The 25277-nt window shown below is 43.2% G+C and overlaps 1 protein-coding gene across 2 annotated transcripts in view; it reads left to right on the top strand.

Moving 5' to 3' along the window:
* agbl1 (AGBL carboxypeptidase 1) overlaps positions 1 to 25277 on the top strand; it is a 141089-nt gene that overhangs the window by 48184 nt on the left and 67628 nt on the right. For both annotated transcript variants that reach the window (XM_023815338.2, XM_072698693.1), the window contains one exon: positions 7112 to 7292. In XM_023815338.2, the coding sequence (XP_023671106.2) occupies positions 7112 to 7292 (181 nt within the window). The remainder of the gene's footprint in view (positions 1 to 7111; positions 7293 to 25277) is intronic.

Genomic DNA, 25277 nt, shown 5'->3' with positions numbered 1-25277 from the left:
TTTCCTTTCCAGGTGCCTCTTTTTTTTCTGCCTAAAATTGGTCTGAGTGGGGGGAAAAAAGCATTATCTGCAAATATTGTATTTCAGTATATTTCAACCAGCGTTTAAATCTGACTATTCCATTTGATATTCACATCTTTGGACTTGAATACTCATGGAAGGAAAGCAATGTGGTATGGAAAATCTCTTTAAGGATGTGTATGCATATTTCACTTATTTAGTGAATTACGAATACTATTAGGTGATCTCTTTTATATCTATTTATAATATTGTACATAAGTGTCTCAACGGAGAGATATATAGGCTGTTTGCTTTTTAACTCAAAAGCAAATTTCCTGAAATGTGACTCAAAGACTACAGATGGAGTTGGGCCTGTTGATTTACTGACAGCAGAGTCCTCAGTAAGGCGAGCAGCTGTCGCCGAGACGACGGGCATTTTGGGTATCTGGGGGGAGAATGGCTGCTATGGATCTGGGTGCCTTGTCACCCTCTGCGGGCTGAAAGGATGCGATGACACAGCGGGCCTCCGGTTGGCGTGATTCATTAAGAGATTGTTAAGGCAGTCGGGATTCCTCGGGGCTTTGGGGGGGGGGGGGGGTTGTTTGCGGAGACTCTCAGAGATGTTCTGAACAAACCAGTGACAGCCATCTGGTGATGGTAATAAGTGAAACGTGTGACATTCTGTGCCACTACTAGTTCATCATAGAAAAATTACAAGGCATAGAATGCTCACGCCTGAGCTTTTTCATGTGTTGTCTTGAGCTCAGAAGATTAACTCTGTAAGTAAGGATGAGACCCCGATGATCATTGTTATTCTGAAACATTAATCAATTAGGCTTATATCCTGGTTAATATTTAGAGCTTATTCAGATCTCTGGCAGTGGGGGTGGGGGCACACTGAGGGTGGAGGTTGGTGGATTATGCCGATCGCTACTGGCTGTGAGGGGCTTCGTTCGGGGAGTGTGCTGGCATCTCAATTAGAGGAGTGCTTTTAATGAACGCACTTTGGAAAAGAGCAAACCATTCTCCCGGGATGTCAGACGCTCGGCGGTGTGAGCAGGCTGGGGACAGATGATCAGGGTACATGCATATTCAGACTTTAAATGACTGTGCAAGCTGTGTCAGCATCTTTCACAGCATTGGGTAGTTTGTAAAAGTTAGCCAGTAGGTGGCGCAGTGGTAAAGGATGAACATTGTGACCCGAAGGTCCCAGGAAATGCCTTGCAGCAGTAACCTTCAACAGTTGTCTTTCATGTGAATTTCTCCAGGGTGTTATAAATGAGCTAAAAATGTATGTTCCTTCAAAAAAAAAACAAACAAACAAAAAAAGCTGAATGTAAACATATCTGCCATTGTTTTGTTTAGGGATTATTTAAGGCTTTAAGATTTTTATGACCAGTCTTCCTGGGATAAATTTCTAGTCCCCCATGACCTCGGATAAGTGGTTGAAGATGGATGGAAGGGAAGCAGAGTCACTGATAGGTCTACAGAAAAGCAGAGCATTATCCGGTAATCCAACACAAATGTCAGTGCGATTCCGGGTCATCTCGCTCAGATGCAGTGCTGGGCTTGGAATGACTGCATGTAATGAATCACCTGGGGTATCATTTATCAAAGTTGCGTACGCGCAAAAGACTCTTCAAATATGTGTATGCAGCTTTTTATGCAAAATCCCACATTCATCAAACAAAACTCAATGGGAATACATGTGCATATTTATGAAAACTCAGGAGGTGGTGTATGTGACATTTTGGAGAAATTAGGAAAAGGTGACACCCATGGTAAAGCAGAGAACTGCAGGTAAACCCGCAAAATGATTTTGCACATGCCTGCAATTCATATAATCATCCCTTACCTTCACGTGAAATATAACAAATCTAAAATGTGAACTGGAGTGTATCATTATTATTATTATTATTATTGTATTACTATGGAATTTTATTAATTTTACTCCGCTGGGATTCCAGAGCACCCTAGGCTGCAGAATTTTGTAAATGCATCTTCAGATCTGCAACATCATGCTGTGGACAGTCAGTTGGATCAGATGGTTGGGAAAATGCCAGATAGAATTTTTAGATCAAATCATATAGTGAGGGTGTGCTGGGAGCATCTGGCAGAGGCACCTGTCTCGGAGACTCGCACCTCTGGCAGAACATCTCTTGCATCCTGAGAACCTCCATTGCTGAGGCAGCTGTGTGGAGCTGTGGCCATATGGTCGTTGGTGCCTCTCATCGTGGCAGTCCCTGAACTCGGTGGTTGACACCATCCCTAAAGCGAGCTTTTGTGCTGAAGAAGGAGGTCTTTCGAGCTTGGTTAGCTTGCGTGACTCCTGGAGCAGTTGATGGGTACCGGCAGGCCAGGTGGAATGCAGCTCTGGAAGTTGCTGAAGCAAAAACTTGGGAGTGGGAGGAGTTTGGTTTGGCCGTGAAACATGACTTTTGGTCACCCTTGAAAAGATTCCGGTAAACCATCAGGCGACTCAGTAGGGGGAAGCAGGGCTCTGCCCATGCTAGTTACAGCAGGGTCGGACCACTGTTGACCTCAACTGGGGATGGAGTCAGGCAGTGAATGGACCTCCTGAATCCCACTGACACGCCTTCTTTGGAGGAAGTAGAGTTAGAGGACTCAGAGGACTCACCCATCCCTGGAGCTATGGTCTCTGAAGTAGTCAAAACACATTCATAGTAGGGCTCTGGGGGTGGATGAGATTCTGAGTTTCTGAAAGGTCTTGATGTTGTTAGGTTGTCTTAGCTGACACACCTATTCAACATTGTGTGGAGGTTGGGGACAGTGCCTCTAGATTGGTAGACTTCGGTGGTTTCTCTAATGTGTAAGAAAAGTGTTCCAACTTCAGGGGGATCACTCGTTTCAGCCTCCCTGGGAAGGTCTATGCTGAAGTATTGAAGAAGAAGGTCTATCCATTGGTCGACCCTCAGATCTAAGAGAAGCAATGCAGATTACATCCTGGTTGCAGAAAACTAGACCAGTTCTTCACCCTCACAAGGATACTAGAGTGGTTGTGGGAGTTTGACCAAGCAGTCTACATATGTTTTTTGGACCTGTCCGGTTCGGTGACCTCAGGATCACATTGATGTTTTTGGCAGATGATGTGATCCTTTTGGCCTCATTGGGCTGTGACCTGTAGCATGTGCTGGGACCATTTGTAGTTGAGTGTGAACCAGCTGAGATGAGGATCGCTACCTCCAATTCTGCGGTTATGGTTCTCAACTGGAAAAAGGTTGATTGTTCTATTTAGATTTGGCATGAGTTACTGCTTGAAGCGGAGTAGTTTAAGCATCTCGGGGTCTTGTTTATGAGTATGGGAAGAAAGAAGTAGGAGATCAAGTAATGCAGATGCTGTACTATTCTGGCATAGTAAAAAGAGAGCTGAGCTGAAAGGCAGAGCTATCCTGTATACCAGTTGATTTACTTTTCCACCCTTACCTATGATCATGAGCTTCAGGTAGTGACTGAAAAAATTATATTGCATATTCAAGCACCAGAAATGAGTTTCCCTCATGGACTGTCAGGGTTCAGCCTTAAAGATAGGTGGAAAAGCTTGGACAATCGGAGGAACCCAAAGTAGAGCCGCTGCTCCTCTGGTTTGATAGGAGCCAGTTGAGGTAGTTCGGGCATCTATATAGGATACCTCCTGGAACCCTCGCTGGGGAGGTGTTTCAGGCATTTCAACTGAGAGGAGACCCTGGGGCAGACCCAGGACAGGAGAGAGATTATATCTCTCAGGTGGCCTGGGAATGCGTTAGTATCCCCCTACTGTGACCTGGCAGAAAATAGATGAATGGAGGGATTCCATTTATTTGTATAATCCAATGACTATGTATTTGCCTTGAAGATTTAATTCATCATTTCAAATACTATGTCTTGCCACATCTTCCCATGAATTGAAAATATCATAATTGCCGCTAGTTGCACTAAAAGTGAATTAGACATCTGACATTGGCAAACATGCATCTACATATAAAAATTGCCTATAGTCAAGAGAATGTGATAGTGCATAATAGCACTCTTGCTAGTGACTATAAATGGAAGGATTAGAAGGGAGCAATTTTTATGGGCCACCAAAATTATTTTTACATCATTGCATTATGTCCAATGTTTTTGTGTCAGGCTCGGTGCCTGGCTGTCCCTGTCCCATTTGTTTGGTCCCTGTTTGGCCAGCAGGTGTCGCTGGTCATCCTATTGCCTCTGTCTTGTAACCCTAAGCACCTAGTGTATTGCTCAGCTACCTAGGCTGCTGTGTAGCTCTGTGGATTGCTTGAGGGGCTCAAAAGCTGACACCTCTCTAGTCATAAGATCAACGCTAGCCTTTCTCACCTCTTGTTTAATTTATTGGATTGTATTTTATCCTTAGCGTTTGGTCCGTTTATCTTTGCTTTTGCTTTGTGTCCCTGTTAATAGTCTACCCTGCCCATGCCTTGTTGAATTATGCTCTGCTTATGTTTATAGTCCCTCCTACTTTAGTTAGCCTTTAGCATTTGTTAAAATTTTATAGTTTCTTGTATGTGTTCATTTGTAAGTTTATGTGTAACTTATTCCACCTGTTTCTTGTTGTCCCCATTGGTTAATTTGGTTATGGTCCACACCTGTCGCTTGTTAGCCTTGATGTCTGTATGTATTTAAGTGCTTTCCCTCATCCTGTTCTTCAGTCATTATGTTTTAGATGTAATTGTTTTGTGTGGTTTTATCTGTGGTTATATTCCCCGTTTGGTTCTCAGTGTTGCTCTGTTCCCTAGTGAGTTACTGTTCTTTTTGTTAATTCTTTTTTTTCCTGTTTTTGTTCTTAACCAATGGTCCCTTTATTTTGTGGGTTTCCCCTTTGTGTTCTGTCTTGGTTAATAAACCCCATTTTTGTGGTGCGCCGTTCCATGGATTGTCCCTCATTTTCCTTTCTTCTCCATGCCCTGCCGTAACACTTTGCCCTTGGTCTGTTCTCCCTGCACTGTGGGTGAATAGGTAAATGTAAAAACTACGTTTGCGGTGTTGTCCAGTGTTCCTAATGTAGTCGGAGCAGTCGGCTCCACTGACATTGGGATGCAGGCACCTCAAATCAAATTAAAGTTTATCAAATGCACAAAAGTATAGCATACCACAGTAGATGCAGGCAATGAAACAACTTCTAATTAAACTACTTTTGTTAATCGAAAACCATTTCATTTCATTAATGCGCAAGTAATCTGTGAAGCTGACATGACCTTCACAAATATAGTAGCTGAATGGTCTGGGTGAACTTATAATTTGTTCATTATGAGTCTCACGTACCACATCAGTATCTCCTGACTGCTCTGGCACAGCACTGCATAAGAGGGGCATCCCTTAATATAGATGCAGTACACATGTCGGAGTTTGAGGGTGAAGATGTGGGTTTGCATCCGACACTTACAGTCACACTGGCCCTGTGTGCAGTGAGACGTGTCTTCAGATCTGACCACTTTTTTTTCTGGGGCTTTTTGTGCAGGAGAATTTATGCAGTGGTGATTTGTTGCTATTTAAGACACTTTTCAAGATTTAACTTTATCATCATTGCACAGTACACAGACAGTGAAATGCAATCCAAAAGTGCCACAAATAGCGGTACAATATATACGTGTGAGATAAGCAAACAGTTGCTTGTGATAAATGTTATTATTAATATAACATTTTGCCATGCCTCCACCTCACTCTGTTTTGAATTCCTCCGCTTTGTTTTTTATTTACCGCTGCTATCGTGTGACTCTACAACCAGAATATGTCTATTTGCATATTATATGACCATGCAGTTCATTTGCATAAACAATTTATGGTTATTTGTGGGTGGGAGGGTAGATTCCCAAGCTTGTGCATATATGCACATTTACAAGATAATTTAGATTTTTCAAAGCGTAGTTGCGTAAATTGCATGCCAGACTGGATATATCTGAATTTTTTTTGTGCATACATTTCTTTTTCTTTTCTTGTGTATCCATTTGTTCATGCCCCTGGACTTCTGGCATCCTCTCCGTTGTGATGGGAAAACGGCTCTTCAAAGGGAACCAGACCTTATAGCTCCATTCTCTTCCTCCTTTCGTTGTTCTTTTTTCTTTTTTTTTTCTTAGGTGCGAGATGTTCCTAGGTTTATATGTGAAATAGTCACTAGGATATAATAGGGTAAGATTCGGATCAGATTCAGACTTAGACATCCCACCAATATAACTTTATTCCCAATTTGTGGACTAGGTTTAACAATACTAACTTACTTATCCATCTGCTTTGTCAGTGAATTTAGTACTTTGAATTAACCCTTTGTATGAAATGTGTTATGTAAGTATAGTTCCCTTGGCTTGAATGCAATTCAGGCAACATTTAATACAAAAAAAAAAAACCAAAAAAACAATTATTAGCACAAAATCTGCTCACTCTGTGTTTAAGGAACCTAACACAACAACAATAGTCTACTTCTGGTTCATGTAAAGGGGAGTGGAGTGGATTTGGGGCAGGCAGTGATATTTGGGTATAACAATAAAGAGCTTTCAAGTATGACTCCCTTTGTTCGTACCTAAGAGCCGTTTAACAGAATCGGATCGTTTGCAAATGTAACATCACTACCTTTCTGTCAGGATCAGGATCGAAGCAATCTGTCCAATTCCATGATGGTTTTATGGGGGAGATTCAGGGAATATAGGTGTATATTGCTGTGGTCACCAGGCACAGCTGGGCACAGCTGGAGTGAGGGAGAAGCAGCAGCCCTTCGAGGAAGTCATCCTTCCGGCTGTCTCGTTTGGACAGCAGAGAAAGCAAACTTGCTCACGTGTCCTCTTCTTTCTCTGAGTTTTTTCTCAGTGTGGGCATTAAACTTTTTCTTGAGCCAATTAGTACCCACCAGTCGTGTCCTATTAGCCAGCTGTGAGAAAACAACATCTGTTGACCTGCATGGTGCAGATCGCCCCCTGCTGGTGTGAGGTGGTCTGTCATGTCACACGTGACCTATGCAGCTCCCACGATACAGTTCACCTTTGTTGGGGATTTCTGTTCCTTAAAGGAATGTGAATCTTAGCAAAATGTGTAAAGATTACTTCACACATACAGTAGCAAATGACACGTTTAATCAGGAAGGATGTCTTGTGTACCCTCCCAGGTAACCGGCCCTACGTGGTGCTGACTGCACGGGTGCACCCAGGGGAGAGCAATGCCAGCTGGGTGATGAGGGGCTCCCTGGAGTTCCTGTGCAGTGACGACCCAGCAGCGCAGGCCCTGCGTGAGGCCTACATCTTCAAGGTTATCCCAATGCTCAACCCCGACGGCGTCATCAGTGGCTCGTAAGTACGCCCCCCTCCCGAATGTCCCTGGCACATCGTAACCCTGGCTACCCAAAGCATTCTTCGCCGTCCGTGTGAGAGCGCCTTTGACGTAGGTATTCAGCATGCAGTTGCACCAGCCTTCTCTTTGCCGTAAAGCTCCCCTGCCCTATCGACAGGCCACCCTGGGTAACAGACAATCGATGTCCTCTCCTGTTCTCCCTCTGCCTGACTGCAGACCCTTATTTCCTCGCTCACTGTGGCTGGGCCACGCCAGCTCCGACCCGCAATCGTTTCATTATCGTGAGGCAAGTGTCTGGGGAGGTCCGGGCAAACGTCATTGATCAGATTGGCTAACTGTATTATGCTGTTTGTCCAGCGCCGAAGAAGCGTGTGAGCGTCGATACGAGCCAGTCGCTGCCGGTTGCTCTCTATTGACAAAAACTCATTTTTTCCCCTCCTCTGGGGGCTCTGTCAATAAAAGTGCTGCATTGATGGGCCGGCTGCTGTGTGTGAAGGTGCTGCCACAGGCTGAGCTGCAGGACGCAGGCAGGAGTGACAGGGAGTGCAGCTGGAAGTCTGCTTCCCACACATCTGAGGATGGAATTAGCTCTGCTAATTAATGCTGTGTGGGCCACGGTGACCTTACTGGTATCTGCTAACATCTCCGTGCTTTCAGGCTTGTGGCCACACCCTCACCCCCCCTTTTTCCTGAAGAGGCAGAGCACCCACTGTTTGCTAGACCTTTCCTTGAACTTTCTGTGGCTTGAAACATGACTGCGGACATCTACAGGGCTGAGGTTTTGATCCCAGCATGAGCTCTGTGCATATGTGGGTGTGGGTGAATGTGTGTGTGTGTCTCCTCACTCTGGAAACTCCTCTTGTCTGCCACGGCACGTCCACATTCATTTGAAATGATTGGGCAGATTTTCCCTCATTGTGATTGGGTGAATGTTGTGGTCAATGTCCCACCTACCATAGACATCAATGAGAGGCACTAGGTCACTATGACTCATTTGGTAACGGATGTAATTTGTATTTTATGTATTTATTTTCATGTACAAACCTATTTACTGCTTCAGGTGAAGGTGTAAGTTTTTGGAAATGTTATGAACCAGTTATTAAAACCTGCATCTATTTGCTGCCGGAAAAGGTTGGAATGCTCTCTCTGGGTCGGGGAGGGGGTCCTTCCCCAAGTGGAGGAGTTTAAGTATCTCGGGGTCTTGTTCACGAGTGAGGGAAGGATGGAACGGGAGATCGCCTCCCTTTTGAGGTGTTACGGGCATGTCACACTGGGAGGAGACAGGACACACTGGAGAGACTATGTCTCTTGGCTGGCCTGGGAACACATCGATATTCCCCCGGAGGAGCTGGACGAAGTGGCCGGGGAGAGGGAAGTCTGGGTTTCCCTGCTTAGACTGCTGCCCCCGCGACCCGACCCGGAAAAGCGGTAGGAGATGGATGGATGGATGGATAGATGGACATATTCATGCTATCCAGTGACCTGTGACAGATTGGACTCCTTTGATACTGTGTCTCTTCGTTTTGAAGTTTACCTCCATTGTTTGTACATGAGCTCTGCATGCACTCTCCAAGCCAATCATATTAATTTCCATCCATAGTTGTTGACAGTTGGGGTGTAACAATACATCGATTTGTATCGATATATCGATTCAATGGCAAACGATCCGATGCATCGATGTGACCGCATAAATATCGATACATGCATTTTTATTTTCTGGCCTGTTCCAGTATTGTTTTCATGATCCACTCCGATGTATACATGGTCTACACCAGGGGTGCCCAATAGGTCGATTGCGATCTACTGGTCGATCGCAAAGGTAGTGTGGGTAGATTGTATGGCATAAAAAATAGACGATGGATGACGCGTTCAACCGCGCCGTCATTGATGTTCGCCGCCGTCTGCCCTGTCTTTCCCTAATAAAACCCCGTTTCCTGCAAGCACAGCACACAACACGGGGAAAACTTCAGTGACAGATCTGGGCGACAGATTCTGACGTGGACTTAAATACACAGGACTAGACGAAACAATAAGAAACAGCTAGGAACAATCGGGATTCAATGGGAACAATTCAATGGGAACAATTCAATGGGAACAATCCCCACCAGCGGAGCCAACTACTACTCTCCCCAGTATCGAACTGAATCAAATCGTATCGTATCACATAGTATCGTGGGAATTTCTGAGGTATCAAAAAAAATCAAACTGTTGGTTTAAGGAATCGATACTGTATCGTATCGCGAGGAAAGCTGTAATTTACACCCCTAGTTGACAGTGTGGCTTGTTCATGAGAATTTTAACAAAAATCAGTGAGGCGAACAAACAAACAAGAACCGATGCCCAGAAGACATTGGTCTTTGGTGTTTGGAAATATTTTGGTTGAGAAAAAGCAACTGATTTGTTGGCAGCGTCTGTTGGCAGAACTCACAGCAAAGTGTAATAGAATCTGATTATGCTGCTGCTGTTAATTTTATATGTACATTTAGGTTTCCATGGTTGTCGTTAAAATGTTCTTGAAATTCATAAAAATTTAAATAAGTGTGAATTGTCAGGGTACCAGTAGAGACTTTTTGGCAGGTTATTTAGAATGCAAACTACTGACTCCCCCTATTGGTAGGTAACATAATTTCTCAGAATTTCCACCAGGGATCACTACAGTGCATCCATCCATCCATCCATTCATTTTTTGTAACTGCTCGTCCTATTCAGGGGGGTCCGGAGCCCATGGGTGCTAGACAGGGAAAAACCCAGGATGGGTTGCCAACTCATCGCAGTGCCAATACAGTGCATTTTAATCTTAATAACAAGTTCCATTTGTCTCTAGTTTGTTTTGGGTAAATTGTAAACTCTTTTAATACTCACACTCAAACCTTTTTTGTTTTAGGAATATCGTAATATTTATTGCAAAGATTTCAAATGTTTCCAATTTTTCCAATATCGTTCAGCCCTAGTTTCTAGGCTACTTGAAGTAGCTTGTAAACCAGCAAAGTATTGTTGGGATTGTGTTAATAGAAATCGCCATTTGCCATAACTGCCCAAGGCACCGGCTATTAAACGTTATTGAATGCTACTGCAATTTAGCTATCTCTCAATTTCAAGTAAATTTCAATTTCACTTTAGTTTCAGTTTCAATTTAATTTAATTTACTCAAGCTACTTTTCAGTGTTTTACGTGATCTTTTTGCAACAAGTAATCTCATTTTTCATTATCCTTTTGCAACAACCAGTAGTCTTATTTTGTATGGAAAGAAAGAAATATTTTGATCCTTGCACATTTCTTCATGTGGGGTGGGGGGAGAGGGGTTTACTGAATATTATTTGAATAACTGTTGGCAGCATTGAACTGTTAATTCTGCTTGAACTGTCCATCTCCAGTACTGTCCAATATTCATTAACAATCAATAGATATATTTAGGTCCAATGTGTCAATCTTGGCTGATATTGCCGGCTGATATTTAAATTTTATCAATGTTTTATCAATAGTTAGCAGCACCAGATCTAAAGAAACAACTACTGAAATAATGGAGAGGATTGCTTTGGATGATCAGCCGTTTCCTGTGGTGAATGACAAGGGATCACATCAGCTCCTTCATTCATTCATTCATTCTTCATTCATCGGCTTCAAAGTACTGGCCTACATTTATAATGCATTTTTAAACCTTTGTTTTCCTCAGAATAAAAAATGGTATAGGGTTATGAATGGAGATCATAATTTAAGAATAATTAGTCATGCCACTCTACTTTTGACCACCTAAATTACTGTTTGATCGCTGTATTTGAAGAAGCACTCTTTACTGTGACTGAGGAATTATAGTGAAGCACCCTGTTTCATATGATCATATCACTCACACAGCACACGGTGTGTTTTAAGCTAATTAGCAAAAAGAAGTCTAACCATCCAGGAGGGAACATTCTCACATGAGTCTGTCTGGTAACCCTGATAGTTTACACTGGGGAAATGTGTTTCCTCAGCTTCCCAAATAGACACCTCTGTGTCACGCCGGTGGAGGTGTATGGTGTATGTTTGTGTGTGTGTGTGTGTGTGTGGGGGGGGGGAGGGTAGCTAAATTGAGTTGTGACTTTGAGCGGGTTGCTTTAATGTTATCTGCAGGAGCTGATCTGGGGGGGGGGGGGGGGGGTGCATGGCTGCTCATCTGCAGGGCTGAGCCTCTAAATTGGGGGGAGGTATGAGGGACTCCTCGCAGCAACAGGGCATCACGGCGGTGCCGAGCATGTGGCCGATTTGAAACGGGAAGCTCAGGCTGCAAAACTTTCCTGCAGAGTCCTTTGTGTGTAGCCTTTTCGATTCGCTTGACAGGGAGGACATTTCACCTGCGGTGGGGAGGGGAGGGAGCCTGCACCATGTCTGTGCCTGTGTTTGAGGAGGACGGCAGTGTCAGCTTTAGGTTTTTTCCAAAGGAAACTTCACCAAACGGGAGAATAGTGGCGAAAATATACGCTTGCAATAAAAGGGAACACCATGTTCCTGTTAGCGTTTGCAGGCAGACCGGGTTAGCAGGTGGGATTTTATACACTCCGCAGACAGGCCCTTTGCCTGTGAAGATTAGGTACAGCAGGTGCAGGACGGGGAGGTGGCGTAAAATCATTTAGTCTCTGTAATGTTTCCTGCTGAGAATCCCTAAGTCATTCCTTACTCCTGTGCTTTATATGTGTAACAGTGAGGGATTTGTCTGGGAAATGTACTCTGTGAGTCTTCTTATAGTGTTGTGTCATGTCCAAAAGGCCAGGGTCAGCCTGCTCTTCACCGGGGCCTTTGATTCCTGTCTGTGAGGGCCATGCCGCCTTTCAGATTACTGCCCTCTGACTCCAAAGTGAATTTCAGTAGAGCACAGAGCTCCCACTCTGAGAAACCGAAGTCCATTATGATTCCCCTAGCCGCCTCGGAAAGACAATATGCTGTTTTAGCCTGTTCTTTGGTTTGGCCGATGAGATTTAGGGGAGGCTTTTGGCTGAAGCGCTCAGACTCTGGAATTGACTGACTGGCGGGACGGCGGCTCTTCGCTCTCCCCTGTGAAGCCGTATGGCTCATCCTCTGCATCTTCTGGGCCTTGACGGCTGTAATTGTACAGGGGAGCCAGGCCCAGCCCTGGGGAAAGGATGCGGTTATGGGCTACCTGTATCTCAGATATTGGTCTGGTCCAGGTGGGAGTCAACTTGCACCAACTGCCATTTACTCCATTGACCTTGTGGGAAAATTTCAGGAAAATGTGTTCAGAGGGACGAATTTGAAAAGCAGTTCATGCAAAATGTCCCGCGGAAAAACAAGGAGCCAGCAGTGGGTGCTGACATTGATCAGGGAGAGCAGAAGCTGCTGAATATGATGAGATTGTCTGTCCAGCCGTAATGTGGCTATGATGAAACCAGACTGATGTTTTTGGCTTAGAACTGTGACAGGACAGAGTTGTACAGTATAAAGAGGAATACAGATGAATATAATATGGATCAGGAACTATGTGTCCCTAACTGGGGGGGGGGGGGGGGTGTTACGCGGGACGGAGGAAAGAGCCCTTAGGGGAAGGGGGGGTCACTAAAATCAGGGATGGAGACTAAGGAACAGTTTAACATTCACGAAAATGCATTTTAATATAAATACAGTTCTAGAATATGGCCATTAGGACATTTTATATTACTCCTAGCTCTCTGTTACATTTAACATAAAATGAATGCATGTAAATGAAAATATATATATATATATACTGTATATATTTGCACACACACACAAGACAACACAAGGAGTGGGGTTAAATCAGTTGGACTGGGATTAAAATTGGCCCTAGACTTTGGGGGCCCCTCTGGCCACATGATAAATTTTGCAAACCGGGGATGGGGAGAGCATGGTGATTTTTCTCCATACTTTTACCAAGCCGTCCGTTTATATTACTCATCGGCAAAATGCCCAGTATGCTTGTTCAGCCCAGTCTTCAGTCCTTCTAGGAATATAGTCATGGCTGTGGTCGTGGCATATTGGACTAATCTTCCAGGAATGATGGAGGGGGACATTATCTTCACACTATGTACTTTGCTACATCCCATCAAGATTCAGTGATGATTAGATCTGCTGATGAAACCAGCCATGGAGCAGGTTGATTGTATCCTGAAGTTCATGTTGCCACTCCTGAATCTTTTCATCTGGCTGCCACTGCCAACAGCCACTGTTGCTTGAACGTAGCCTTTGACGTGCTCCTAATGCAATAGGGTGTCATGTCAGAGCTGGGCAATTCATCGGATTTTTATTCAAGATAAAGCGATTATTGTGCCACGTCTCTTTTCGCAATGATGCTCCCATGAACCCCTTTTCAACCCCTTTTGATTTGTTTCTCAGATGACTTATATTTAGAGTCCAAGGAAATCCGCTGTTAAAAATACAGTTTTTAAAATTTCTATAAAGGAACGATATTTCAGTCAGTGAGTAAGCATGTTAAATAATTGTGATCAAATTACATTCAAATTACATTCCAATTAAGTTCATATATTGACCAAAATAATTGTGATTATGAATTTTTGTGGTAATCCAGCAGCCCTAGAACTTTGCTTTTTCCCCTTACTGTACATAGAGGCCCAGCTTTTGTGCTCCTAGGACCAGGTTAGGTTCCTTTGTTCATTGGCTTTGGATGCAGATGGTTTCCAAACTGCCAACCTCCCACAAATTCCAGTGAAATTAAGGATGTAGTCTTTGGTGAGACTTTGCTGGGTCACAATGGTGCTGATTCTGTTCTCTGTTAACTTGGGAGGCCACACAATTCTGCTGTTGAGCAAGGATCCTTCTGTGGATCTCTCAGTCCCTGTCGGTGAGCTTTGATTTGTGACCATGATTCTTCTTTGCTGTTGTAGTTTGTCTCTATTTAGCGTATAATTTATGAGACTGATCCCCTTGACACAATAAATCATTTTGCAGTTTTTGTGACTCTTCAGTCCCTTTTTGAAGGCTGCTAGTGGCCTCATATTGCTTTGAAAGCCCAGATATCAAAGTGCTGATTGTCAGCTCTCCTTCATAGGTGACACTTCTGCTACAGTAGCTGGCATTCAGCCTAATATGACAGTAATAATAGAGGCTTTGTAGTTCTGATCTAGTTACTGTGATCTAGTCCTTATTCATGTACTTTTTCTGTTATTTTGTCTATGTCCACCCACTATTTGTGCTGCACGTATGCCATAGTATCATTTGGTAACGCATTACATTAACTGCACCTTATTAATGCGTGGGATATTCATTGCACCTTCATAATGCATATAGACAATTCATTAGCAGGCATGCAAGTATACCTTAGCATCATAAAATCCCTTAACAACTATAATATACATTAAAAACAAACATTGTATTATAATAAAAAACAGTAAAATCATATATCTTTTGTTATTAAAACAAAAGCTGTTAAGCTATGTTACGATGTTAAAGTATACTTGTTTGCTGCTTATGAATATTCTATGAATGCATTATAAAGGCATTACGAAGGTGCAGTTAATGCAAAGTGTTACCTATTATTTTTTACTGCTGTTTTTTGAAGTGTCTTGAAATTAATGTCATAATGGGTGGCTTAGAGGTGACCTTTGCTCTTTTATGTATGCCCTGCCTCAAGTCCTGCTCTGCCGGTCTGGATGCTTTCCCTGCATTCCCTTCTGGATGCCGGTTGGCCTCCTGCCCTCTTGCTTGCTGTTTCCTAATCTGTCCCATGCGTATGATGGCGCCGCGTGATTGTTGGGAGCCCTATGGTCACGCCTGGACTCGCTTCGTACCCAGGGCCAGCCGTAATGAACCTGCAGTGACCTTTCAAGGATGAAGTGGTTGATGAGTGAGACAGTGAGTGCGTGCTTGTGTTCAGTGTGGTCTCTGAGTAATGAATATTAAGATGGTTAGGTTAATGATAATCAATTAGCAAATGTATTTCAATGACAGGCATGAAGGTTAGTGAATATTATGCAGCATTGTAGATATACTGTATATATTACAGCTATGAATATAAATACAATGTAATTTAAAATGTTATTCGCCGCTTAACCTGGTTATTTTGACCTTACTATCAATTATGCAATTAATGCAGCACATCAGGTCAAAATAGTTATTCATAAGTGGGTGTGATAATTATAACTGCTGTCTTTACACAAAAGTGTCTTCCCTACCAATATATTTAAAATGATCAAGCCCATAATTATGAAACTTATTGTCAAGAGAATTTTCAGTGATATACAGAGGATGTCTTCTGTAATATATATCCATACCTTTTCAACACATGTTTGTTTGCACCTTGGCTGTCTATTAAAAATAACAATGCATTAATATCAGTTTGCAATCTATAGTGAGTGAAATATTTAGCTCTGTGTGTTGTGGAGTTTCTGTGACTGATGTTGCGCTCTCAACAAGTAAATCTGAAGGTTTTTATCCACCCCATGCGAAAGCAGACATTTATAGTGAAATCACAATACAGGTAGATTGACACAAAAGCCTGATCACCAAACACCCCCGTACACATAAGATGTGACAGCTAAATAAAAATGCAAAGCTTGTATCGAAGTCATTTTCAGGCAGGCTGAGCCTCTCCTTCCAAGTTTCTGGAACCTTGCTCAGGCTGTGTTCACCCAGCTGTGCCATGATTGCCTGTTGTTTGGGACAAACCGAATAATTCAACAATTCCCAATGTCAATGGGAAATGGCTGACTTCAATTATACTGGAAAGAGTTCTGCCATTTTCCTGAATGGGCACACTTGTTCCTTCCTTCCAGCAGACAGGAGACCCCTTGGCCTAACACGGACCGAATGTAAAAAGCTTGACCCCATTTCATTGTGCTGACTTAGAGACAGAATTCATTTCCAAGGTATTTGCTGGGCAGTTCATATCTGTGACTCATACTGTCAGTTGAACTCTTGCCATTGGGAGAAGTAGCCCAGAAACATTCTGTGTGTGTGTGTGTGTGTGTGTGCCTCTCTCTCTCTTTCTCTTGAAACGTGATTACTTTTCTGCTGAAATCAATCGTTTTCTCCTCCATCGCTTCTTGGCATTGCATCCCTTTTCGCTTTTCCTTCCGCTGTTTGTTGACTTCAGGCTCACTGAGAGAATAGCTGTTCATCGACCATCAGCGGTTCAGTGAATGAGTCCAGTGGCTCTTTCATGCCCTCAAAGCACTGGACACTCCAGATGCACATTGTGTTCTATCATATTCCCAACATCTGCTCACTATCTGTTTGCTCTTCATCAAAGCACATTCTCATAATGACAAGTGTACTTTTGTATGGAGGTTGTGTGTGTACCAAACTACATTATCTATTAAATACACCAATACACAGAGAATAATAAATATTGAACTTGTTTATTATCGGCACTACCCTATACATTGTATTTAATTAATTTCAGGGTTTTGAGTTGGAGGATTATGTTTGCTATTGCCTTTCAAAAATTTTAATAGGTTTCATTGCGGTATTTTTTTTTGCCTGGGTTTTATTTTTCATGAATAAAAAATGATTACTGGTCATTTCATCATACTAGCACTTCTTAGACCATTCAGATGAAAAAGGAATCCCATGTGGAGGTGACCAGCAGAAACACGAACCTGTGGGAGCTGCTTTAGTGCAGAGAGGAAATGCAGCATTATTCCACGGTTTTACCCTGTTGATGCGCTTCAGCGTGTGACACCGGTGCTCTGTCATGCTGCTCTGAGACTGGCCTGTGATAAAGGGAGGGTTCCCTCCGTCATCCGTCACTCCACCAGGCCGTCGCCGAGCACCTGGGCACCAGACCGCGGCAGAGCCCCAGTTGTGACCTCCTCCTGAGATCCTGTAGGAAACCAGCCACTCGCCTCTATCTGACAACAAATAGGGAACACCCACGAGCCTCCTCACAGCAGGCTGATAATCATACACAACTGCAGCTTTCTGCGGGTTTCTGGAAGGTTCTGGAGTCTCTCACTGACATTTTAAAAGGAAAATGAAGCACTGAATTTACAAGCCACCATTAAGAGCCCGGCGTTTCTGATTCCTGATTCTGGGTGCTGTTATTCCCATCTGGGGAAGGTCAGAACAGGAAACACAAAAACAATGATGGGAAACAAAACAAACATGAAACTTACTTCTAAGCAGCCAGGCTGATACCAAGACCACATAAAATCTAAGCAATGAGAAGAGTTTTTATTACATTAAGGAGCAGCTTTCAGAGGTGGACCATGCCATACTAACAAGCAGAAAGATGAATGAAAGCGCATTTTCCAACTAAAAAAGGAAACAAAGGGAATGTTGCAGTGTTACTTCTCCCTTTCTCACAAGAGTATCTACTAAAAGGTCACTGGTCCGCGAGGGGTTTTACAGCTAAGAAGCGGCGACACTGAGAGGCTCATGGGGTAATACTCAGTATGGACCTCTGCCTTCCTGACTGGTGGCTGTGACCGGCACAGTGAGAGAGAGAGAACCCCCCCCCCCCCTTTGTGAGTTTTTGATCAGCCGCTCCCCCTTCCTTTCTTCATGCACGGATTGACACAGGGCACACAAGTATGGCCCAGTCATGGGTCACAACAAGAGTTAATTGTGTCTATTATGGATTTTAAATATTGAATTCTTACTTCTATTGGCTCTTCAGATTATGTGAAGGTAATTTCTTATGGGGTGAAATACCATCCAGAAGAGAGAGGAGATGGATCCTCGAAAGTCAAAGAAGCCCGACTACTTAATTCCTGCCTGCTCCTCTTACCCTGGTTTTCTGCTAACTTCCCATTGTGGCTCTCCAACACCGAGCTGTGGGGTCTGTCTGTTGTAGTTAAAAAAAATGTCATATTCCTTTTACAGAGACCTTCAGAAGACAAACAACAGATGACGATATGCTCAACATACACACCTTTCTTAACAATATTTATTTTTAGAGCAATTTGTGATTTACTTAAATTCAAAGGAAACATGCTTATACTTTTTCCAGATAAAACACCAATGAAAAGTGAGCCCCATATACCAGTTTGTTTTTCAAAGAGAAGTACATTTATGACAAGATGTAACAGACAGAATTCTGAACACAGACTTGAGAAGCAACCGGCTTTTATTTGGTGCATCGGGGCGGACAAGCAGAGAGGGAACAGGCAGTAGCGTGGTCGTATGTCAGAAACCAGTTGGCACCGGGGAGGTTCGGGGACAGGATACCAGACGTGAAGTTCTGAGGCAGAATCGAAGTCAAAAACCATGGATCAGTCCGGTGATGGAGGTGTCACACAGGAGGGACGAACACTGGGGAACTTCAGGGAGAGGATGGGCAGGAGGGGAGTGGGTTATTAGAATATGGGGGTTGGGGTCATGGTTAGCGATTAGGCCCATACCAAGACTTGCAGGTTTGGCTCCTGTCCCCAGCTCTGTGTGTGTGCAATAACTATGCTCTACGTGGGTTTATACAGGTTACCGTCTACTCTTTAAGAACACATTAATTATTCTTATCTAAGTCACCCATAGTGTACGTGTGTGTGCACCCTGTTTGACCGACACCCTGTGCAGGGAGTCCCTTCCGGTGCACATCCTGAGAGAGGCTCAAAGCTCACCATGACCCTATAAAAGATAGAGAGATTGATTATTAGATTATATAGAGCCGAATCAAACATCTATGTCTATATCCTGCTTCATTTAAAGTGAATGACCAGTGTCATAATGAAAAACAAAGTAGACTAATGACTTGGGTAACTTACTTGAAGCTGTCATCTATAATTATATGGGTACCTTCATAATGCATTAAAATGGTCGCTATAAGAAATAATGAACCATTACAGTATCTTCTATTGACAGTCATAAGGCATTATAGTGTTAATTATAATAATTCATAACCTCCTATAAAGCTCTCATCTACAGTATAATGCACTATAAGTGCCTTCACAATGCATTATAATGGTGGGTATAAGAATTAAGGATGCTTTGTACTGCATTATGAAGGTATCTATAGTTCATTATAGATGAGAGCATCATAAGGCTATAATGTGTTGTGCCTCTTTATAAACATTCATAGCCATTTTTATAATGTATCATGAATACATTGTAAGATTCATAGATTCTTATAAACTTGTCATTCGTAAAAAGTGTTACTGTAACTTGTCAGAAAGCCCATACAGCCTGGGATGATACTAATACTTTATAACAGTGTTTTCCAATCCGGTCCTTGGGGACCTGTGGATAGGAGACCGAGAGCATAAGTGTCGCTGATGAGCTGGATTGTCAACTATGGTTTTTAAGCTTGTTTATAGTGTGGTTTATCACTGCCTGCAATATATGACTGGGGTCTTGTTGATTCTCATAGGCAATGTAAATGGTTTAATTAATGGTAATTAGATCATATTGAATGACAGCATCCACAGGCTGACTAACATCACTCGTCTTCCTCTGGAGAAGACTTTGTGTCATCTGAGTACACAGTTGATGAGTGCATTGGATTTCCCAGAATTCATGAATATCATTTGGGCATCCTGATTTTCTCAAGTTCCATGTGTCCTTGTGTCAACAAGGGAGAGTCACTTCTTTAACCAATCTTTATTCTATGACATCACTGTTTTGGTCTGTTTTTTCTCATTTTCAAACTGAAGGCTTCCAGCCATTCAGCTGGGAGTGGAGTTTGGCTCACTGGGCTAAGTCTTATAAAATAAAGACACACCCTTACATTGCTCTGTACAGCCTTTGCAGGGGAGCATATTCCTATGTTTGATATCTATGACATGTCCCTTAACAAAAGGCAGACACGATAAAACAGGTGCTTTACAAATCTGTGCACCTTATCGCTTAACAGAAGAAAGCTGGTTTTAATTAATATGGCGATGTCATACAATGAAGTCTGTGATTGGTTAAAGAAGTGTAACACAAGCCCCTCCCTTGCTGACCCAGGGATGCATTGAACTCTGGACAATCAGCACATGCATTTCATTAGATTATGCCAAGTATGATGTGCCGCGTGTGATTTGCTTTTGATAGGTTTTTTGGACTGTAGTGTGAGTGCATGTTTACAGCAGTTCTGTGAAAACAGCTGGTGTATGGGACAAGGATTTATTTGCCAGATACCTGCCACATCGATGCCAAATACTCACCAAACCCATGAGGACACATGCAGCTAGACTTGCGTTTGGCATCAGAACATCAGGCACGAGCTCCCATGGAGCTCATATGGCTGCAGATGTTCAAATGCATGGCCAAACCTGCTTCTCATTCATAGATTACATCAGTCCACATTCATTTTAATGCTTGTAGTAGACATTTTGTACCATGGTATTTTTTTATAGATTTTGTAATTGCCATTTAGATAAGTCTTGTATGAGAAACTGCTAAGATTGGTTTTATAAAGGATTGTGATACAGTCTTGTGTGGTAATAACCAGTGTTACAGATGGGAATAGTGGAAGGACGAGGGACTCTTTATACTCGACTGGTTGGTTGAAACAAAATCTTAGTCTCGATTTGTACTTTCTGAACCTGAGCTTCTTTATTATATTTATTGTGATAAAGCACACTCCTCATTTTAATGAAGGTTTCTTGGCAATTAAATAAATGGCTCAGAGGGGGTTACGATTCCCTCAACCAACTCTACCATGTGACCATCATTGTCACCGGCCTATCAGGTTAGAGTTGTCATGACATTTAACAAAACAATGCCTGTAGTAGCAGAAGTAAACAAATTAAAGTACCATTTTAAAATGCTTCCAGCTAATTTCATGTCATGGCCTCATATAAGGATACTGCATTCTGCGTGGGTAAACTGTGAAGTTATTGCATCCACCTTGTGTAGGGAGATAGCATTGCTGGTGCCGTTTTTATAGGCCTAGGTAATATTGAAATGGCCGTCGCTAATAGGTTTGTAATGTGGCAGATACACCAGGCCAAAAAGAGCCACGCTGTAGCAGGTGGAGGCCGGGAGTATTGAGTCATCACTTTCATGTGCCCGTGTGGCATCGTGCCGAGGTCACATGACGCATCATCACAGCGCCACATCAGGAGATGCTCATGGAGCAAAACACCTCTTGGTAGGTGATTAATCACTGATGATGCATCACGGTCAGTAGTTAAGGGGTGTAACCCGTGTCTCCTACACACTCAAGTGCTTGGGTGGGTGCTGCTGAGAAGGCCCCCCCCCCCCCACTTTCCGGAATCCTTTCTGGGCGTTTTAGTTCCTGTTAATGGAAGGTGATTGGCAGCTAATTTTTCCTTCTTGCAAAACTGAAGCAGTCAGTCAGTAATAAAATCATTTTTACTCTTTATGATTGAGTCATTTTAAAGTTTCGACTCGTTAGGTTGTAGATTGAGGACTGAGCACTGGGCGAAGTGAAAAGTGCTCGCGTTGCATTGTAACAGTGTGCTGTGCTGTCAGAAAGTAGCTGCTTATGTACCGTCTCTAAGTGAGAATTATTACAATGGAATACATGGGTAATATATGAGCAACTCTAATATTGAAATGAGAAAAGTATCTACATATTAATAGAATAAATTTAAAATACAGCCCTATAAATGGCTTAATTGACATGTTTTTGCCCCTTTGTGGTGACACTCTGATCTAGGCAAGGTATGTTCCATTTTTATGCCATGCTAGACAAGGTCTGTTCTTGAGTGGAAATTAAACTTTGTGAGGTAAAACAAAAAGTGACCGAGGAAACGCTTTGGGGCTTCAAATGAAGGTTGTAAGGAGCTCAGAAGTTACAGAAGGTTTGGATTTTTTACCTTCTCTGGGGCACAGTTAAGACCTTTCTAACAAAATGGGGGAAAATAGGTGTTCAGGGCATCTTACCTAAGTGGTGAACTGGGTGAGAATGACACCTATGAGTGAAGTGAGCAGGATGTCAGCACTGGTACATCTACAGCTTGAATCATTCTCTTCATCAGTCTGCACATGTACATGTTTGGGAGAGTAGAGATTGATATCATTGCTGAGAAAGGCCAATCAGTTATGTCTGGAGTTTGTCCAAAATCATGTGACTGAGAGTCATGTGACTGACTTTTCTGAGGAACATTGTGTTGTCTGATCAACTTAAAGCCGACTCCTTTGGCCTGAATGAGAAGCACTCACCAAACAAAGGCCGTCTCCCAGGTCTCACCTCCAGCAGGGTGGGGCTCCTTCTCATGCCTTTGCCCTTGACGAAAAGATGGACAGAGTCAAATAAAGGAAAATCCTCAAACAAAGCCTGTTTCAGGTAATGGGAGATGAATCAGGGAGGATTCATGCGCTGACTGGACTCTGACCAAAAGGCAAGGGCGGCGTAAACAGAATGCAATCCTCGAATGATTGAGGGCCCCAGACATGAAAAGGACCTTGGGACATATGGAAGTCTGCTGTGGGATTGGGGGCCTGTACTCAGCCTTTGTCAGGGGGGCCAGGATTTCTAGCCTTGTCTCTGCTCAAAGCCCCCAGCAGAGACAACGAAGAAATGACTCAAATTCCTGAAGGTCAGTATTCTGGACTGACTCAGCCAAAGTGAAATGGACCAGATATAAATTCCACTGGAAACTGTGACCTGAAAGTTACCAGACACTCTCACTCTCGGTCTAACACGATAAATGTTAGTGAGTTTTTGAGGAATCATTTGAAGTAGAAATGCAAGGCTCACGCAGGCAGGCACAAGAACTTAGAGCTCTAATTGCAGCCAAAGACCCGTCTTCGTGGTGATTACTTTTCTAAATGAGACACATAAGTCTTATTCAGCTTTTTTTTTTAGGATCAGATATTTTTGTGGTGGCGGTGAGTGGACTCTGAAGGCTCTGAAACAGGGCCAGTACAGTGAATCAGCAGATAGTACTGCTGCCTCACGTCTCCAGGGCTGTGCTCTTCCCTCCCTGTGTTCATGTTCCTGTCCTAGTTCCTTACCTCAGTCTAAAGTATGCTGATGAATCAGGCTTGGTTCAGTATATCGATCAATGGAGGATCCTTACGTAAACATGCCTCCTGCACGTCAGTCAATGCTTTTCCACACAATCACATCTCCTGGCTATTTCATACCTGCTTATGCAAGTGTATGAAGTCTACAGGGGAATTATGAGCTCCATACTGGGCACAAAGGTAAATCATTTATTTGCAAGTGCCTTCTTATTCACACAGGGAACAATGAACGTCACTCTGTGACTATTATAATTATTTTAAAAGTCAATTATTTTGGAAAAAAAGAAAAACAATGTTGTTGGGGGTCCTGCCTTCGTGTTTTTACGACAGACATGCCCAGAAGAGCATAGTGTTTAGCTGGGAAAGAGAAGGCTTTGTGATGCAATTCGTCACATGAGGAAAGATCCGCTGCAGCAGAAATCAAGACAAAATAAAATTAAAAAAACCCTTTCTGCAACATTTGTTAGAGGTCGTGCAAAAGTTTGGGCTAAGTTTCCCAGAGAGGTGGTTAAATTTTAAAGCTGCTTCCAAAAAAGTAGAAAAATTGGGAATTACAGCACGTTCAACTTTCACAAGTTCGCTGCAGTTATTTTGATTATATTTTCTCTCCTCTTTCTAGGTGTAAAGCATATTCAGCAAAGGAAAATAAGTGTTTCTTAGGGATGTTCTTGGTGTGTTTTAGACTTTCTGACTCTTGAGCTGATTATTCTTTTATTAAACTGTCAATGCTCCAGTTACACAGTTCTGCAGTGTTCACTGCTTGCTAGGTTCAGCTTAAGCCTGGCAGAGAGCTTTAGCTTAGGTCATGTAAGGAGCACTGTGCTTTCTTGGTATAGCCATCAAACTGCCCCCCCTGCAGGACCTGGAGTAAGCTGCTTCAGAGGAGAGTGCACTGTGATTGCACAGCTGCTTGTTGTCCAGTCATAGAACATGGTTTCACAATGTGTCTTGAAGTTCTTGTTGCCCAAACTATCTTAGCTTATACTGATGTGTCCATCTTTGTTTTTTAAAGAGTCCAGTGGCCAGGTACAGTTGGGGGTGGGGGGGGGGGGGAGTATACCAGAGGTTACCATGACTACTCAGTGTGCTTCAGTGCTTCAATTAATGTTTATGTAATTCTATTGGGTTTATTCATTCACCAGTTAATTTCTTGACATTCAAATTAATAGTTATTTAAAGACCTTTTTTTAAAAAAAAAAATTGAAATTGAAATTGATTTTCCTCCATGCTGCAGTTGGGACAAAGAAAATGCCCCTTCACCTAATTCAGCCAATTACTTAGATGACAAGCTTGGTATGTTGGAAGAATGAGAGAGTGGGGAGGAGGGGTGTGGCTGCGGGGGTCCTGCTGTCCTTTGTGCTTCCAGGCAGGAGAAGTTCTTTCAGGATTTCACCCTCTTCACCTCATCTGAATGGAGAGTAACTTTACTTCTTGTGGTTGTGTCTGTGCCCCAGCCGGGGTAGACTCTGGGCTCCTAAGGTGCTCACCAGGATAACCAGCTGGAAGCTGGATGGATGGATCTTTGAGCTTGAAGTGATGCCCCATGAGGAATGAGTAACTGGAACTGTTTTGAGTCCATTCGATCATTTCCTCCTTGGCATGGTGATAGTAGGTCTATAACTCTTATCCTGGAGCAGCACCCTACACTGCCTGTGCCTGCACTGTACAGTGATAGGGCGCAGTGACGCCTAGACCTCCCTGTGAAACCAGAACCTCTGCCTGGCCTTACCCTATCAAGGACAAGCCACTTAGCTCCCCCACCATACCACCCCCCACCATCCAGGCTGGCTAATCATGTGATTCTCCTCACTGCCTCAAGCCAGAGACCTGTCACAGCTAAATCCGCATTTCATTGCCTGAGGAAGAGGAGGACGTATGCAGTGACCTGGCTCACAGGAGTCAATCCACCGCAGTGGATGTTATTTATAGCCTTTCTTGTGGACAAGATTGTCTTCTTGTTTCTCGTGGACGGAACTGTCTCCCAAAGGGAAGTTGATGGCTTCCCCTGATGCCCCGCACTCCGTCCAAGGGCTGGCTCATCCCACTAATGTGTGAAGATGCAGTGGCGTGTTTTTCCCGCTGGAGATCAGTCCGACTGACATGTTAATTCATGTCAGGGATGTCACGGGATTTGTTAAGATTTCTCTCAAACGTGAAATTAAGCT

This window comes from Paramormyrops kingsleyae, chromosome 13 (genome assembly GCF_048594095.1).
Source record: "Paramormyrops kingsleyae isolate MSU_618 chromosome 13, PKINGS_0.4, whole genome shotgun sequence".
Taxonomy (NCBI): Eukaryota; Metazoa; Chordata; class Actinopteri; order Osteoglossiformes; family Mormyridae; genus Paramormyrops; species Paramormyrops kingsleyae.
The sequence above is the reverse complement of the archived record's forward strand: the minus strand, read 5'-3'. Positions and strand labels throughout refer to the sequence as shown.